This window comes from Pyxicephalus adspersus, chromosome 1, assembly GCF_032062135.1.
Source record: "Pyxicephalus adspersus chromosome 1, UCB_Pads_2.0, whole genome shotgun sequence".
Taxonomy (NCBI): domain Eukaryota; kingdom Metazoa; phylum Chordata; class Amphibia; order Anura; family Pyxicephalidae; genus Pyxicephalus; species Pyxicephalus adspersus.
The window spans coordinates 85,377,730-85,395,358 of record NC_092858.1 but is presented as its reverse complement, the minus strand read 5'-3'; the positions used below and the strand labels follow the sequence as shown (position 1 = coordinate 85,395,358).

The window sequence follows — 17,629 nt, the reverse complement described above, 5'->3', positions numbered from 1 at the left end:
GCCCTTTTCTTAATAAAACAGTCATGACCTCTTACCTGCAAGGCACTTCAGCACTAGAAGTTATCTCATATATCATATATGTCATATATCCTAACTCACAACAGCTCAATATACCAACAAGTTGTTTTCATTAAAGTATGAATGTTACCAATTTCAGCATGCTAAATGCTTAACTCTACCAAATAGAAGACACCAGTTAAGCTTGTAAATGTTATGTATGGAGTAAAAACCTTAAGGGACATTTATCAAGCAACAACAACAGGATTAGATACAGATCTATTGCAATCAGGCTACCTTCTTATTTGACAAAGTATTTGCAATGCACCCATTACCTTGATGTTTAAAGCTGAGATTAGGGCATCTTCTAAAAGTAATGTTTGTAAGCCCCCTGTATAATATAAGACTAATATGCTTGCATGGCCTGGGGAGATATAACAGAAAGGAATACTTAGCTTATTTCTTGCTTCTGGTTGAGGTTCTCCCTATAGGTTCCAGCATTTACAACTGGTAGGGCTGCCCCTTGACCAAGGGAGTGAAAAAGAGTGTTTTCTCCCAGGGAAGCAAGATATAAGGTTCTATAAGTCTCTGTTTTCTAATGTCACCCTAAATGAGCAGTAAACCCTTAGTATAATGGGGAAAAACACAAAGTGTCATTTTATATAAGATGACCACAGCTAGGTCAGCCTACGCCTATCTTTAGAGAAAGGATAAAACATGCTTTCACATTTATTTTTTTTACCTAATATAATCTTGCACGCAAAGCAGTCTCCAAATTGCCAGTAATGAATTCTAGAGGCATATTTTTCCATAGCTAGCCAAAGCCTTAGGTAAACCTGTGGACTCATGATACCATGTGAGTTAGCCCCAGGTTCTTAGGAAATTAATTCCAATCTCTGATTATCCTTATAGTGTCTGAGAGTCCTATAATATTCACTAGAACTTCTGTGGTTGACATTTAGCCCACATCCTTTGGGACCTTGTACTGTACCTTTCTATTGGCCAATGATCCACACATTGGATTTACCAAAGAGGATTGAATTTACCAGGCAATAGAAGGGTATGGGTGTATGAATATGTCAAGCCAGATGTCAACCATGGAGTGCAATACTAGAGTGTATAGGTTCTGCAATCAAAATATGCACTACAAAATCAATTGGAGCATCCAAACAGGCACCTAGATGTGTCAGTTCCTGTGCCTGGTGCATTCTAAAAATGTAACATAACCCATAGTTTTACTTTGGCTGTTATTATAGGTGGGGTAATGGCAGGTTGATTTCTCAGCTGCTTAATAAGTCCCACTTACTTAGATTTGAACAAACAGCAGTTTTAAAACTGTTTTTAGATAGAGCTACTGTTCAACATACTGTAGGACTATGTCTTAATTTAAATGGGATAATAAAGTGCAAACTTACAAAGGTACAACATTATTTACAGAATGTATACATTTACATTTGTTTAGCATCCATATAATAACGGATTGTTCAGTCAAGTCCACATTTTACACCAGCATCCTCTGAGTGATCACAGTTGTGGACATTCCATCTGATATAGGAGCACTGTAGCAAGGAACTTTCATTGCCATGACATTTAACATTGTCTAGGAAGATAATACCAGTTCCCTGTCCAAACCATGCTTCTCCCCATGCTTTAAAAGGTGCTCCGCAGCCCAAGGATCGACACACTACTTTTGCAGCCTTCATGTCCCATGCATCGTCACAAATAGTTCCCCACTGCAATAGGAAAAATATTTCCACACGACCTTCGCATCGGTGGCTTCCATTCACTAAACGGATAGACCCTGGGAAAAAAATTGTTGCTTTTAATTCATAATGAAGCACATTGAAAATTTTTATTCATTTTTAAGTTACAGTTATTTTAAATAATGGGCTAAATATGCATTTGCGTAAACCTTTTCATGACCAGAGGTTATTGATGCCTAGATTATGAAATTTAGCAACATCAGTATGCCCTTGTTAATTTTACTATATAGGCTTGATTGTTTAAAGTAAAGGTACAGGTACAGGTAAAGGTACAGTTTATTTAACATATCATATGCAGACCCAAGAATAATTATTTGATCTACATGTCATTGAAATTGTACATACGAGGTTATATACAATGATTTGCCTCTGTCGGAGGGGAGAGGGAAATCAAGCCAGAGATTACATTAGTCCTCGTTAGATTGCTTGGAATTTGCCTTTGGTTTTAGGTTTAGTTGGGCTTTAAGCCCGGTATTTACCTCTGACCCCAGGGTATAGTGGCTACAGAGGAATTCGCCCATGCTCCTTACTAGCACCAGTATTCACAAAGAACATCCTGAATGACTAGGCTTATAGGTTAGGCAAAACATTTTAGAGAGTGAGACTCCTGGAGGAACCCAAGTTCTTTCTGTCTGATACAATAATTTTGCATTGAGATGGTGGGAATCCTGCTGTGTAACTACATTCTTAGCAAATACTTTTTTTTACGACTACATTCCTGCATTACAGAGATCAGCTAGCACAGTGTTTTGAGATTTCATGTACACATTTGCATGTCTGAGCTACTCCTAGTACACTCCCCATAACCTAATCTCAATACATATCACAGTGAATGGCATTCAATTATAACAACCACCATAGGTGTACAAATCCAGAAAACGCAGCAAAAAGATCTCCTTATTACAATCCCAAAAATATAAAATAAAGTGTCATTTAATTCTCTTGTATCCACCAAAAAATGGAACAGCAGATTGTATGGAAATCTGAATAGTAGATACTGGTAAATCATATTAACTAACTAACATAATTTTATGCTAAGTGTAGTTACAAGTATTCATTTTTTGGGTAAACTAATTAAAACCTACAGTATGACTGAACTACTGAATATAATATAATGGACTCATACCATCTTTAGGAGGTGTCACAGATTCAGTAGTCACTTCAAAGCTGTTCCCTTTGGAAAACAATTCAGATTCCTTTAAACCTGTAAAATGGATATATTTAAACAATTAATATTAATTAAATTTTGGAAAATCTGTGTTACCACTTTTCATACTTAATACAGCTAAACTGTTCTTCTCTGTCTATATTGTGTCTACAAAATACTTATTAATATATGCCTAAATTGAGGCATGATATGTCTTTCTAAAATAGAAGTTCTTATCCAGGAATAGTAAAATGAAAAAACAAATTGACATTTTCTTTTTTTTAAAGTACATTTGCAATGCCTTGTTTACATAGGTGTACACACCCTCGCAGATGTACACACACCCTCTATCAACAAGGCTGTGGCTGGATTCAGATTCACACTTGAAGCTTTATACATTTAAAATTGATAAAGCAAATGTAAAATATTTTTTTGACCATGTTACTTGATTTACATATATATATCTATCTATCTATATATATATATATATATATATATATATATATATATATATATATATATATAGGATTTGCTTTAATAACAGATCCCAATGTGCTGCAAAGTTCTAATATCTGGCTTACTGTAGACTTACAAATAATTACTATATCTTTACATACACTATATATATATATTGATGTATTTTACATTCCAAGATAATGGCTATTCATCAAAACACATGTAAACACTTGTCATGACACACGACAACACACATCAATGCATGTAAATGCGCATTAATATGAGTTTACTTGTGTTATGATGTGCATTGACATGCACTGTAAAATGCACTGTATGTGTTAAAATGCAGAAAACTGCAAGTTGATGCATGAGTTTCAAAGCATTTCCATTGGTTTATTGGTTTAAATGTAAAACACTTTGGGCAAACAACACTGAAGGTGTCTTAATTGTCCATTATGTGTTAACAGAACATCTTTAACACAAAGCTAGGCTTAAAGTGTATGTAAACCAATACATAAAATGTAATTTATTATATAAAAGAGCCATTCCAGGCCTCTGCATTGCAGTCCACTGCTGCCTATGCAGTTGGATTTGAAGTTGTTTAACTTCACTGAGTCCTCTGTTTCCAGTTGGAACCCTAGATTGGACCCCCTGTTTCCTACACAACTGCTGTAATTCTTTGTGACAAAGATTGAACAGTGTGCTGGAAACATTATTTAGAGATTTTGGTCAATATAGACCCAATCGAGTTACACAGTTGCAACAGATTTTTCAGATGCACATTCATGATGTAAATCTCACATTCCATCACATCCCAATGTGTTCTTTTGGACTGGGACTGGTGACTGTGGTAATCATTAAGTATAGTGAACTTATTGTCATGTGTATGTCATGTTTAAGAAACCAATTTGAGATGATTTGATTTTTGTGGTATGGCACATTATCCTGCTTGATGTAACCATGTGGCATTTAAATATTGTTCACTTGCTATTAAGGGGCCCAAATATGGCAAGAAAATATCCGCCATACAATTACACCATCACCACATGCCTGAACTGTTGATGCAAGGCAAGATGGATCCATACTTTCATGCTTTTGATGCCAAATACTGACCCTAATATACATCATGCCAGGCAATGTTTTTCCAATCTTCACTTATCCAATTTAGGTGGGCCCTTGTGAATTGCAGCCTCAGGTGGCAGTTCTTAGATGAAAGAAGTGACAGCTGATGTGGATTGCTGCAGTTGCCCCTCTTCTCCAACGTTTTTTGTTATAATGCTTTAAGTTACATGACATGGTATATTAAAATAATGTATTTCCATCATAAGAGGTATATTTAAAGTTTGCCTCAACCCCAGAAAATAGCAGAAAAACAAAGAATAAAAGGTTACAGACTTTTATAATACTTATAATTCTCCCGCTTCTGCACAGCAATATATAGACTGCCGGTGACTGGATTTGGACACAGAGGGCGCCTTGCTGGAAGGTATGGGGGTGTGACATGGGTTAGGAGAGAGTGAGTGGGATAGGATAGAGAGACTCAGTCTGCAAACATCCAGAGCGCCAACTCCACGTGACATGTCGAGATGTTTTACAATTTCTCTATAACAGCAGGACAAACACTGCCTATCTTAACAGTCATAACCTACTCTGCAGAAAGCATACTAAGATCAATTTATCCAGAAGGGCAAGCAGGGATATAACTTGCTGGGATCTGCTGGAGCTTCTCAGAGTAAGACCTATACACTTTTTGGCAGGATACTCTAAGCATCCCTAACCCTCAGGTAGTCATATATCCCAATGCTTATCGAGATATATAAATTAAAACTTCTCAATATGGATGATTTTACATAAATTTTAGTTTTTGAAGTATACTATAGATTCATTTTTTTCTGAAATGTAGATCCTTGTATGCCTATAATGACCAGAATTTCTGCCTGTGGTCTTCTTTCTGGGTGCTGATTAGTACGGGAGTGCTGAAATCATTGTAACCACATACCCAGTGGGATTATACCCACCTTGAGAAAGCTTTTAAAGTAAATATATTACTGAAAATGAAAATATGATAGAAACATGGTTATGTGACTACTTTTATTTTATCAAACCAGAAACATTTGCCTAATGATATTTTTCCCTGAACAAGTGGCCAAAACTACCTGTGAAATGCGTTGGGCTTTCACATATCAGGTAATGCATTATGAATTGCAAAAATGTTTAATTACATATGTCATGTAGACATATGTTTTTGTACTGTATTGAGAATATGTTAATAAAAAATGGTTTGATGGTTAGCTCACTGGATTATTACAAATTTCGGACTGTTCTCTGCAAAACCTTGGAGATGGTTGTGTGTGAAAATCCCACCAGATCAACAGTTTCTAAAATACTCAGACTTAACTAATATCACCAGCATTAGGACACCGAGCAATAGCATGGCACCCACACCACCACTGCCGCAATGACCACCTCCATGGATTCTGGAACTGGCTGGTATACCTTACATAAAAACTGGCTCTGGATGTGACCCCCTTATCAACTCTGGCTGTGATCTCCTCCTTCCATCATAGATCTGACTTCTTCTACCCATTTGGAATGTGACTTCATCTATTCATTCTGTCTGTGACATCTCTATCTATCCTTGCTGTGATATAGCCTCTACATCCTGCCTGAGACCCCCCATCCATCCTGGCTTTGATATCCTCATCCTAGCTTTGATCTCTCCATTCCAGCTGTGATCCCTTATGATGGTGACCTCCTTTATCCATTCTGGCTGTGACACCTCCATCTGTTCTTGCTGTGACCTCTTCACCCTGGCTGTCCCTCTTCATTCTGGCTGTGACCTCTTCCATCCGGAGGAGTGAAGACAATCAGGAGCCAGAAATATGTTCACCAATATGTACAACAATGATAAGTAACCCTCTCCATCTTGTCCGACCCCCCTATGCTATTATTGGTAATAATGTCTGTCTGTCAAAAGTATTATTTGCATGTCATTAGTAGCTCCCTGTTTTTGTCATTATGTGCAAATAATTGTTAGTGCATTCAGTTAAAACTGACCACCTGTCCTTCATCTTGGCTAAGCCCTTTAATTACCATACCCCTTAGCTCCTTCCCTCAAGAAAATTTCAGGCTGAGCCTCTTCTCCAAAATTCCTAGGTATGCTGCTGCTGGTGATGCCACTCAAGCCTCTTCAACAATTTTGGTGTCTCAATTTTTTGGGTCACTTGTCCTTAAAAATGTAAGATTAGGTTGACAACCCTTAGGATATTGACAAAGAACATCAATAAGGAATGGGAGCAAGACTAATGGGAACATTCAAGGTTCAGAACTGGTATGGATCTATGTATCACTTCTGCTTTTGGGTATATATTAAATTTGTGTTTAAAATCAAATTAGGTTTTTATCATTCTACAAAAATATATTTACCTTGACATATAACACCAGCATCTTCATGATGTCCACAATTATGCTGGCCCCAGCCCAAGTGAAAACAATCCACTATATCTTTTTCCGTTCCAACACAGTCTACATTGTCTAGGAGTATAGGTCCACTGCCGTAGCCAAAATAGCTAAGGGATGTAGCCACAATGGCGGGGCCACAGTCCATCTGCTTGCAGACCACCTGTGCATTGTTGTAATCCCAATCATCATCACACACTGTTCCCCATGTGTTCTGGTACAGAACTTCCACTCTTCCTTGACAACTGCTGTTTCCATTTACCAGTCTAATACTGCCACCTGGTGGAAGAATATGAACACATCTGGTACAGGTGAATTACATAATGTGCAATGACATTTTACAGAAAAAAGTAGAGAAAAGGAATAAAGAGTGTTCTACTGTGTAATAATTTTTAATATTTAGCTCTTTCCATTGTAGATAAACATACAGAAGAAAAATACCCATATTGCTTTTCTAAAATGACTATGGACTTTGTAAAGCTCTGCGTAATATGTCAATGTTATATAAATACTGCATAATAATATTAATAAAATTGTTTTTTTTTTACTACTGTTTTTTAAATTCTTACTTTAACTTTAATTATGTGGCTATTATAATATTTTATTATATTTGCCAATAGAATATTTCATATTATTATCCAAGCAATATCAGGGCCTTTAAAAGTATATGTGCTTAGTAAAATGAAGTGAATTCTGTCCAAACTTTTTTTGGATAAAATGTTGAAAAGTTTGATGACCTGCCACATTTGAATTGTTGTCTCTGATCCAAACATGAAGATCTGCAGTGATCTATATTCCTGTTATGACAGGCAAGGCTCAGTTGTGAGCTTTATTTTTTAGAGGGAATTTTCTATACATATCATATGGGTAATCCACAAGGGGGGTAATGATACCATAATGTTTGCGTCTACTTCCATTATCGTTTCTCCATTGGAATATGTAATACATAAACTGCATGAACAGGTTTGGTGGTGCCCAGTATTAAATGATAACCACATTAAAGGAATAATATAAATCTTTCCACCTGCTAAGATCAATATGTTGGCTTTACAATGGAGCTCTTTTATCGTCATTTGATCCATACTTACAGTAAGGTATTACAGTCCTGATTTTTCACATCAGGCTAATATTTGTTAAAGTGGAAAAGGAACAGAAGGTATATTTTAATTTTTCCTTTTCTACTTACTCTTCCTTCCAGGATGAAAAAATGCAGTTGTAAACAAATCTGTCTCAAGAGAAGGTTGACCTTCACCCCATGTAACTATGAATGGAAAAAAACAGATATTAACTGAGTGCAGTTCAATATAGTATTCTAGTGTCACATAAGAAATGGATTGTATTTTACCTGTTGCTGTGTCAGTAATCGACTCTGCAGTATCTTGAGCTACAGGAGAGAAGTTTGGAGGTGTTGTTGAAATTCCATGCCCTGGATAAAAATTAAATAGTTTGTAATATATGTTGATATATATTGCAGTCCAAAATGTTTAGGACTTCTCGATTTTAATAAAAGTGAACATAGTGCAGTAACTATGATTTACTGCTAATATAACCACCAAATAGCAGCCTCTATGCCTCCCACCAACTCACTGCTGCAATATGAAATGGTGAAGGGGGCCTATACTAGAGCACCAACTTTGGAATTCAAGATGATATCAGCATTCAGGTTGGGCCTACATTCAGAGGTTCCATAATGCACACAATTTGTAAAAAAATATTTATAAATGCAGGACTGCTATCAGATGCCTGGGGCCCATACTAGGTAAAATTCATGGGCCCTCTCCCCATGTCTAAAAGTTCCAGCAATGCAAAAGTCAAGCTGTTGAACCCCCAACACCCACTACTGATGGCACCTCTATGTAAATGTATCTGCAGCCACCTTATGCTCACGCTGGTTTATGTAATGGGAATTTTGGTGACTGTTTCAATTTTAAAAACAAACTATTCTTTCTAGACACACCAACAAAGATAAAGGCAACAAAACCCCAGATGACAAAGGTTTTCTTGGTAAACATTCAAGGGTCTTTGAGCCGCATTCATGATTCACCCCTTACTAAAATAACTAAGCATAATATCATTAAATAATAAAATGAGAATGTTTTGCACAAAGTCAACCTTTCATAAGCATAATTAGGATACAGATATCCATCTCTGATAAAAGCTAATTATCTTAGGACACTTGTGTATTACATCAGGCAAACACCTTCCACTTGAAAGACTGCACAATCCTAATCACTTCGCTGTTGGAAGATATGCCCTCTGGTGAAGTGTGATGTGTCCATCTCTATCTTACTCTTCACTGTGATTCTTCAGTACCAGTTAGATCAATGTATATATGATAGAGTGGGAAAGAAATGAGGTTGACGTTTTGTACTAATTGCAGCATGTCAGGGTTGCTTCCAGAAATAGCATATCAGAAATCAGTAGCATGTGAGTACAGTACTGCAGTTTACCAGCACAGACGATTCCAGCATCTTCATGGTGGCCACAGTTGTGGATACCCCACCCAAGACTGTAGCAAGCTGATAAGTAGAGCTCTGTGCCATCACAGTTCACATTATCCAGTAGAATTAAACCAGTTCCATATCCAAAATATGCATTGCTTTTGTAGTCTAGGGCTTGACCACAGTTAATCTGTCTGCATACAACCATTGCATCTTTCATTCCCCAGTCATCATCGCACACTGTTCCCCAGTTTCCTCTATAAAAGACCTCAACTCTTCCTTGACAGGAATCAGCTCCATTTACCAATCTGATACTTCCATCACCTAAAATAAATACAAAAAGTTATGTTTCACAAGATATAAACATGCAATGGTACAAAAGTGACTATTAACAATTTTGCAACTTCTCATAGTGGGTATAGTTTTTAATCCAACTCCACTTTTTATAAATGTTTAAAAAAGATTGTCCAGCAATGTAAAAAATATTATTGAAAAAGCCATTTTCCCTGCAATACTCACCTACATCACAGTCCTTTTCTGGGTAAAAAGGTGCCCATGCAAACCCCTTTCTGTTAGACCAGCCTGTCACGTCCTGAAGAAACGTAGTCACACTAGCCTGGGATTACATTACACCTGGACAGAACAGCACTTACATGTCAGTACATGAGAACCATGCTGTTCAGGTGTAAGGGCTGCCAATTGTCACCACTGGAGGAGACTAGAGAAGTTGTGTGATGTTACTAAACTGTACTGAACACTCTAGATTTTGGGTAGGCAATAAAAGATTTTTTTTTTTAGAAAAAAGTAAAGCATGATGGGCACATAAATTCTAATCTAAAATGTACATTTTCATTGTATAGATAAGATTTTAATTAATCTAAAATTGAAACCTAAAACCTTCTAATAGGGACGCATCTTCTAGCAACAACTGTCCGGGAAGTAGATTTTCCTAATTTTCCTCTTACTATTTACATCTTCTCATGGTTATGCTTGTGAAATCATCACTGCTTCTATATTATGTTGTATGCTATACAACTTAAATCTAGGCCTGCCAACTTAATACTTGGTGAGTTTTGTACACTAGCAATGAACAGTAGGAGGAATTACTGGTACTGTGATATTTCTATTCCCTAAAGATGCAGAAAATCAGAGGAATTTATATAAATTAAATATTTTCACCACAGAAAGTTATCCTGTTGAACAGGGTTTTCCTTTACCTATTGGTTTAATGATAACCCAGAACATTGGATTCCATCTCAATTTCTGCCTTAGTTACAATGTCAACAAAAATATAAAGGGGTTCAATCTCCCCAGTGAGGATACAGACAGTGATACAACATTCATTAGAGGATCTAAACTTTACCTGCTTTATTCAAAACTAAAAAAAAATGCGTACACCTTTTAATCTACAGAGCATAAAATACATTGTAGTATAATGCCAATGTTCAAGGTGCTTATCATGCAGTAAATATATGTATCATATCACATCTCAGTACCACTTGCAGTGCCCATGGGTTCCCCAGGTCATTGATAATCTTAGCAACACTTTAAGTTCTGCCATTTAGGGCCTCATCATTCACTTGCACTACCAGTGCTTAAAGCCCATGTGCAAAACCATCTCATGCCCTCTTGTCTTTAGGCCAAAAAGGGGTCCTTTTACCACCAAAACGTTTCCTCTGGCCTGCAATGCTTGAACATTGAACTGCATTTCAACCTGAACCAGTTACTCTGATACTGCTGGCAAAGAGGGAGTAAGGTGAACTGATTCTGGAAAGGGTCCTGACACTATGTTTTGCTGGGGGGAAAAGGGGGGATCAATTTCATGCCAAAAAGATGGACTGAGAAAGTTAGAGGGACATATGGGGCTGTCTCAGTAAAGAATAGTTGGGAGTTATGAGAGAGGTTTACCTTTACTTTAAATTTAGCAAAAAAAACTCACAGTAGTGTTTGTAACCCTATCTGAGATACTTATCTGACTGGGACAGTAAAAGAAAATCAATACCAGTCATAACAGAACTTATACATATACATCTTTATGCTTCCCCACTGTAAAATAGCATCCCCCAGGCACGTTCCATGTGCATTTGTATCAGCAGCACATTCCAGTGATTGCCAGGACTGATAAGTGAGCTCACCACCCTAGAAAATCAGAATCGCACTGTATAATAATAATCATTGAATAATACAACTTACGTAGAACATTCTGGAAAGATGTTGATGATGTTTTTGTGGTCTGCCCTTTATTACTTGGCGTTGGAATTATTTCTAAAAGAAAAAAGTAACATGGTAACATAATATTAGTGACTAAATTAGATTTGCTAAATTTAATTTGCTAAATATAAATATTAATAAAACCATATATGTAAATCATAAAATAAAACTTTCAAAGTGAATATATAATTTACTACAAATTGATATACTTTCCAATAAAAATAAAACATTAAAGTTGCCTCGGAAAGTTTTAAGCTTCTTTTATATTATTTTTGAATATTTTTTGTAACTTTTTTTCTAAGAGCTACTATTAAGTTGCTCTGCATTCACCAGTCTTCCCAGGAAGGACAGTGATGTCATGCCCTGTGCTAATGATAGAGGAATATTAAAGAAAGTAATATTGTGTATTACTTACTTACAAACTGTGTATACATACTCACAATTTAAGTGGAAGGTCCGTTTTAGGGATTTTAGACCTTTAAGTTGGCTGTGGGATCTACATATATAAATGTAATGCTGTTATAAAACGTTCCTCAGGTGGTCTAATTATACAATTATATTGTAAATATCATAGGAAGTATCTGATAAAATGTAATATATATGATAAAATATTATGAAATCTGTTAATAAACTTAAACTGATTTTTGACATAAGGAATATAATTGATAATTGCAATAGGTAATTTTCCAAAACTACTATAAAAAAAAAACTATATAGGTGACCACCTATTGCATCCAAAATATATTTTACCCCTAGAATACTTTGGAATTATTCACGTCTCATAATTTACAAACACAATAGACCTGATTTAATATAGCTCTCCAAGGCTGGAGAATACACTTTCATCAGTGAAGCTGGGTGATCTAGCAAACCTGGAATATATTCCAAAAAAGTGATTTGCTATTTGGTAACAAATATTTTTAATCCTGGACCAGATCCATTTCAGGTGTGCTGGATCTCCCAGCTTCAGTGATAAAAGTGTATCTTCTCCAGCCTTGGAGAGCTTTAAAATCAGGCCCAATATGTTAAAACAATTTAACATAAATTATAAACTTTTATTTATTACTTTCTATGACAGACTGGAACCAAACCTTTTTACCATTACAGGTGACAGCGACATCCTCATAGTGATAACAGTTATGAACTCCCCATCCAAGGCTCCGGCATTGGCTTAGTGCTGCTTCTCTTCCTTTGCAGTCCACATTATCTAGATAAATTGGTCCTGTGCCTTGGCCAAAGAAGAGACGGTTTGGTGCAGATATAGCGTGTCCACAACCCAGCTGTCGACAAACCACATTTGCATCTACAATGTCCCAGTCATCATCACATACTGTTCCCCAGGTTCCATTGTATAAAACTTCAACTCTTCCCTGGCAGCGATTCTCTCCATTCACTAATCGAATTTCCGCTGAAAATACATAGAACAATGGAAATGATTGATTTATTTTGCATTAGTAAATCAATGTAATTTTTGAACTTGTTTTTTGAAAGCATTGCTCAATAAGCTTTAATAAATTGTTCCTGTAACCACCAAGGTAAAACATAAATAAACATTCCAGTATCAAGATAATCTGTCCTGTAAAAAAAAATATTATTAGCTGTAAATGGCATGCCCTTTGCACTAAAAAACAATAATGCAAAATAAATGCTAACATCGTGGATCTGGAATGAATAAAATCAGCAAATTCAGGCAACTTTTATTGCCAAAAAGGAGCCTGCTATGATTCTACAATCTGGAACTGCTAAATTCAATTTATGATGCTTATCCATGGTTCATAGTTACATAGTAGGTTAGGTCGAAAAAAGACATAAAGTTCCACCACTAAGAAAATAAACATATCACAGGTATATAAAACTCAATAAGACATAGTTGGCAGGAAAAACCCCTGGTATAATTTGCTTCAACAGGGAAAAAATTCCTTTCTGATTCCCTGAGGCAATCAGATGTTCCCTGGATCAACAGTCTGTTATCTCTGTTAAACTTCTTTTCCTCAAGATGCAAAGAGTGCCCTCTTGTTCTTTGTATTGATCTCAAGTGAATAATTGGAAAGAGAGTTCTCTATATGAACAAATTAAATATTTATTCAGCGTGATCATTACCCCCCTTAAACGTCTCTTCTCAAGGGAGAATAGATTCAGTTCAGCTAATCTCTCCTCATAGCTGAGCTCCTCTGTTCCTTTTATTGGTTTAGTTGCCCTACTCTGCCACTCTCTCTGATTCAACAATGTCCTTTTTGTGAACTTGTGCCCAAAACTGGACCGCATATTCCAGATGTTGTCTGACCAATGCTTTGTACAGGGGCAGGATTATGTCTCCATCTCTGCAGTCTATTCCTCTTTTAATACAAGAAAGTACTTTGCTAGCTTTAGATATTGCAGCTTGGCATTGCATGCTGTTATTAAGTCTATGATCTACCAGAACCCCCAGATCCTTTTCCATTTCTGACTCCCCCAAATGTATTCCCCCTAGACAGTATGAAGCATGCATGTTGTTAGCCCCCAAGTGCATAACTTTACATTTATCTATATTAAATGTAATATGCCACTTGGCTGCCCAATCAAATAGTACATCCAGGCCTGCTTGTAGATTATAGACATCCTGTATGGACTTAATTCCATTACATAGTTTGTTGTCATCTGCAAACACAGAAAAAGTACTTTTAATCCTAAACTCTATATCATTTATAAAGATGGTAAACAGTAAACGTCCCAACACTGAACCCTGGGGTACACCACTAATACCCTTAGACCATTCAGAGTATGAATCATTAATTACAACTCTCTGGATGCGGTCTTTAAGCCAGTTCTCTATCCATTTACAGATTGACTTTTCTAAACCTATTGACCCTAACTTGCATATTATGCGTCTGTGGGGTGCAGTGTCAAATGGTTTAGCAAAATCCAAGTACACTATATCAACTGCTACTCCACTGTCTACCAGTTTACTTATTTCCTCATAAAAAGAGAGTAAATTTGTTTGAAAACTTCGGTCTTTCTTGAGCCATGCTGACTATCACTTATAATATTATTTTCTAGCACAAACTCCTCTTGTTCTTTATCAAACTCTCTTGGGACCTTAACAACTATGGATGTTAAACTAACCAGTCTGTAGTTACCTGGTAATGGCTATTACTCCCAACACATTGGCCTTACGCCAACCCATGCCACTGACTAAAGAGTCTCTAAAAATTAGAAATAATGGCTTTGAAATTACTGAGCTCAGCTCTTTGGGCACACGTGGATTTAATCCATCAGGCCCTTGTGCTTTGTCAAACTTAATTTTGCCGGTTTCTCAATCATATCAATTTTGAGCCATTGTGACTCATTTAAGGCAGTGACATTGCTATGAGGAATTTGGACTTGAGCTCTATCATTTTCCTTTGTGTACACAGAGCTAAAAAAAGTGTTTAGTAAATCTGCATTTTCTTTATCCCCAGTTACCAACCCAGAGACATCCTTGAAAGGGGCCTATATGCTCAGATCTGATCTTTTTGCTATTAATATATTTTAAAAAAATGTTTGGGGTTTTCCCTATTTTCCTTTGCAATCTGTCTTTCATTTTGAAGTTTTGCACATTTTATCTCCTTTTTACATCTTTTGTTATGTTCTTTATAGTTTTCAAACAATTAATCCTTCATTATTATATTTTTGGAATGCCTTTTTTCTGTTCCTTATGGCTTTTTTAACATCAACTGTGAGCCTCTTAAACGTATTACCCATTAAAATATATTTTTCAGTTTTCTTTTGTAGAACAGACTTGAAACATTCCCATTTCTGTTCTGTGTTCTTTGAGGACAATATTGTCTCCCAGTCCAAGTCACAGAGAGCCGCCCTTAATGGAAAATTTGCTCTCTTAAAATTAAATGTTTTTATCTTTCCTGTTTTTGCTTCCTGTTTACAGCTTACATCAAATGAAATCATATTATGGTCACTTCTACCCAGATTCTCTTTTATTTGCACATTTGTTATAAGCTCTGCATTGTTAGAAAGAACTAGGTCCAGCAAAGTATCATTTCTAGTTGGGGCTTCTATAAAATGTACCATAAAATTATCTTGTATTAAATTCACAAATTTCCTCCCTTTTGCTGTAGTGCTATTACTCCAGTCAATGTCAGGGTAGTTGAAATCTCCCATGATTAAAACTTCCACTTTTTGCTGGTTTTTCTATCTGTGCTAGTAGTTGATTTTCTATTTCTTTCTTAGAACTGGGGGGCCTATAGCAGACTCCAATAATTAATTGTGTATTGTGCATCCCCACATTCAACTCCACCCATTATGCCTCAACCTCATTGCTTGTTACATCCGCAATTTCTTCTTTCACATTCACTTTTAGATCACTTCTCACATACAGACAGACACCACCACCCTTTCGTTACACTTTCATCAGTAAAGCTGGGTGATTCAGCAAACCTGGAATTCCTGGATGAAAGTGTATCTTCTCCAGTCTTGGAGAGCTTTAATAAATCAGGGCCAATGTGTTTGGTTGACTGCCAACTGTGTATGACCTCGTCTCCGTCTCCTGACCATTATTAGTGTATGACCCTGGCTGTTCTGACCACTCTTACATGTTTGTCCTTATACTGATCTCTGACATCTCTTTATTCTCTTGCTCTCTGGACATCCTCACTTTACCCAAAGTTTTGTTCCTTCTCCTGGTCCTCTTGTGCCCTCAGGTCCTGAATAAAACTAGTGGCCTAGTAGCGTTGGGATGCTTCTTTAAACAACTTGACTATTCAAATTTGTCCATGTTTTCCTTATTGTAAGAAGCATTCTTACCATCAAGAAATTCCTTTTAACAGAACCATTTAAAGGCTTTTCGGAAATAGTGTTAGAAATATGTAAAATTTTGCAGTCTTTGAAAGCATTTTTAGATACATTTTCTTAACTGATGTGAAATGGTTGAATAATTATGGAGCGAGCTGTGGGATGTAAAAAGAGCACTGTATACATTATTATTTAAACCATACCCAGGAAGTGAAAGGAGATGTTTAGAGGGATTCAAACTTCTTTCAGCAAACTTCAGATGAATTGATTGGCGGAATAATAAATTGACCCCTGCGTGTATGGATATACAGGTACATCAACATCTATACATTTTTGTAAAGTAGTCTTGTAAACTACACCACAACCCATTTCTAGACAATATTTATGTTAAGTAGTAAAATATTATCTTACCTGCTTCTTCTCTTCTCATTACAGATATTGTCTCTACAAACAAAAAGTACATATTGTTTGTATAACATATTTGTTAAAAAAATATTTTACAAAATAATGTTAACCACATATTTTAGACTGTATGGATCAGTGTTTCTCAACCTTTTTAACATGAGGGAACCCCGTAAAATAACTTTCAGATCTTCAGGGAACCCCTACTATAATTACTATATTCACAATTCACAGTATATTAGTGTGGTGGCCAGTTGGAGGAATGCCTTTTATATTGCTGGCCAGTAGGATAGCTTCCTCCTTTACAGATTGCTAAAAAGATGATGGGTATCAGTTAAACTGACCTGAGAGATCCAAACTGTTTATGGTTTAAGGACAGAGGTTGGACTTTGTCGTCACCCTTTAAGTCCAAGTTGAGTCCCAAGCTATTGACACCAAATCCCAAGTCAAGTCTCAAGTCACTTAATTTATCAAGTCATTTGCAAGTCATACTAAGTCTGTTATAATGCCTTCCTCCCCCCATTCCCTGCATTCCAAGTCCACTAGGTTTGGCTTTCTCCGCTGACAACTGAAGGAGACAGGGAGGAGGGCAGTAAGGCTTCTGTACCACTGCCTTCCTCCCTGCCCCCTTCAGCTGTCAGAGGGGAAAGCTGTGGACTTAGAATGCAAGGAAGGCGGGGAGGAAGGCGGTGTTACAGAAGACTCACTGCAAGTCCAGTTGCAAGTCGCTTGACAAAACCCCCAAGTTGAGTTGCAAGTCGTTTATTAGGTGACTTAAGTCAGAATCAAGTCCAAGTTGTGCGACTTGAGTTCCAACCTCTGTTTAAAGAACCCCTATCAACCTCTGGAGGAACCTTAGGGTTCCACCAAACCCTGGTTGAGAAACACTGGTATAGATAAACCAGTCCTTTATTTGCCCGTAATTATTGAACTCATAGCACAGATAAAACATTCTAAAAGTTTAATATAGTTAACACATATTTAACAGC

The 17,629-nt window shown here is 36.6% G+C and overlaps 1 protein-coding gene across 1 annotated transcript; it reads right to left on the bottom strand.

Moving 5' to 3' along the window:
- Positions 1–1,432: 1,432 nt before the first annotated feature.
- SSC4D (scavenger receptor cysteine rich family member with 4 domains) lies at positions 1,433–16,668 on the bottom strand. Its single transcript, XM_072407094.1, has 9 exons — positions 16,650–16,668; positions 12,574–12,882; positions 11,457–11,528; positions 9,273–9,587; positions 8,168–8,248; positions 8,009–8,083; positions 6,790–7,101; positions 2,887–2,964; positions 1,433–1,798 (listed from the first exon to the last, which is right to left on the bottom strand). The coding sequence occupies exons 1-9, from the start codon at positions 16,666–16,668 to the stop codon at positions 1,482–1,484; spliced, it is 1,578 nt and encodes a 525-aa protein (XP_072263195.1). The 3' UTR covers positions 1,433–1,481.
- Positions 16,669–17,629: the final 961 nt, after the last annotated feature.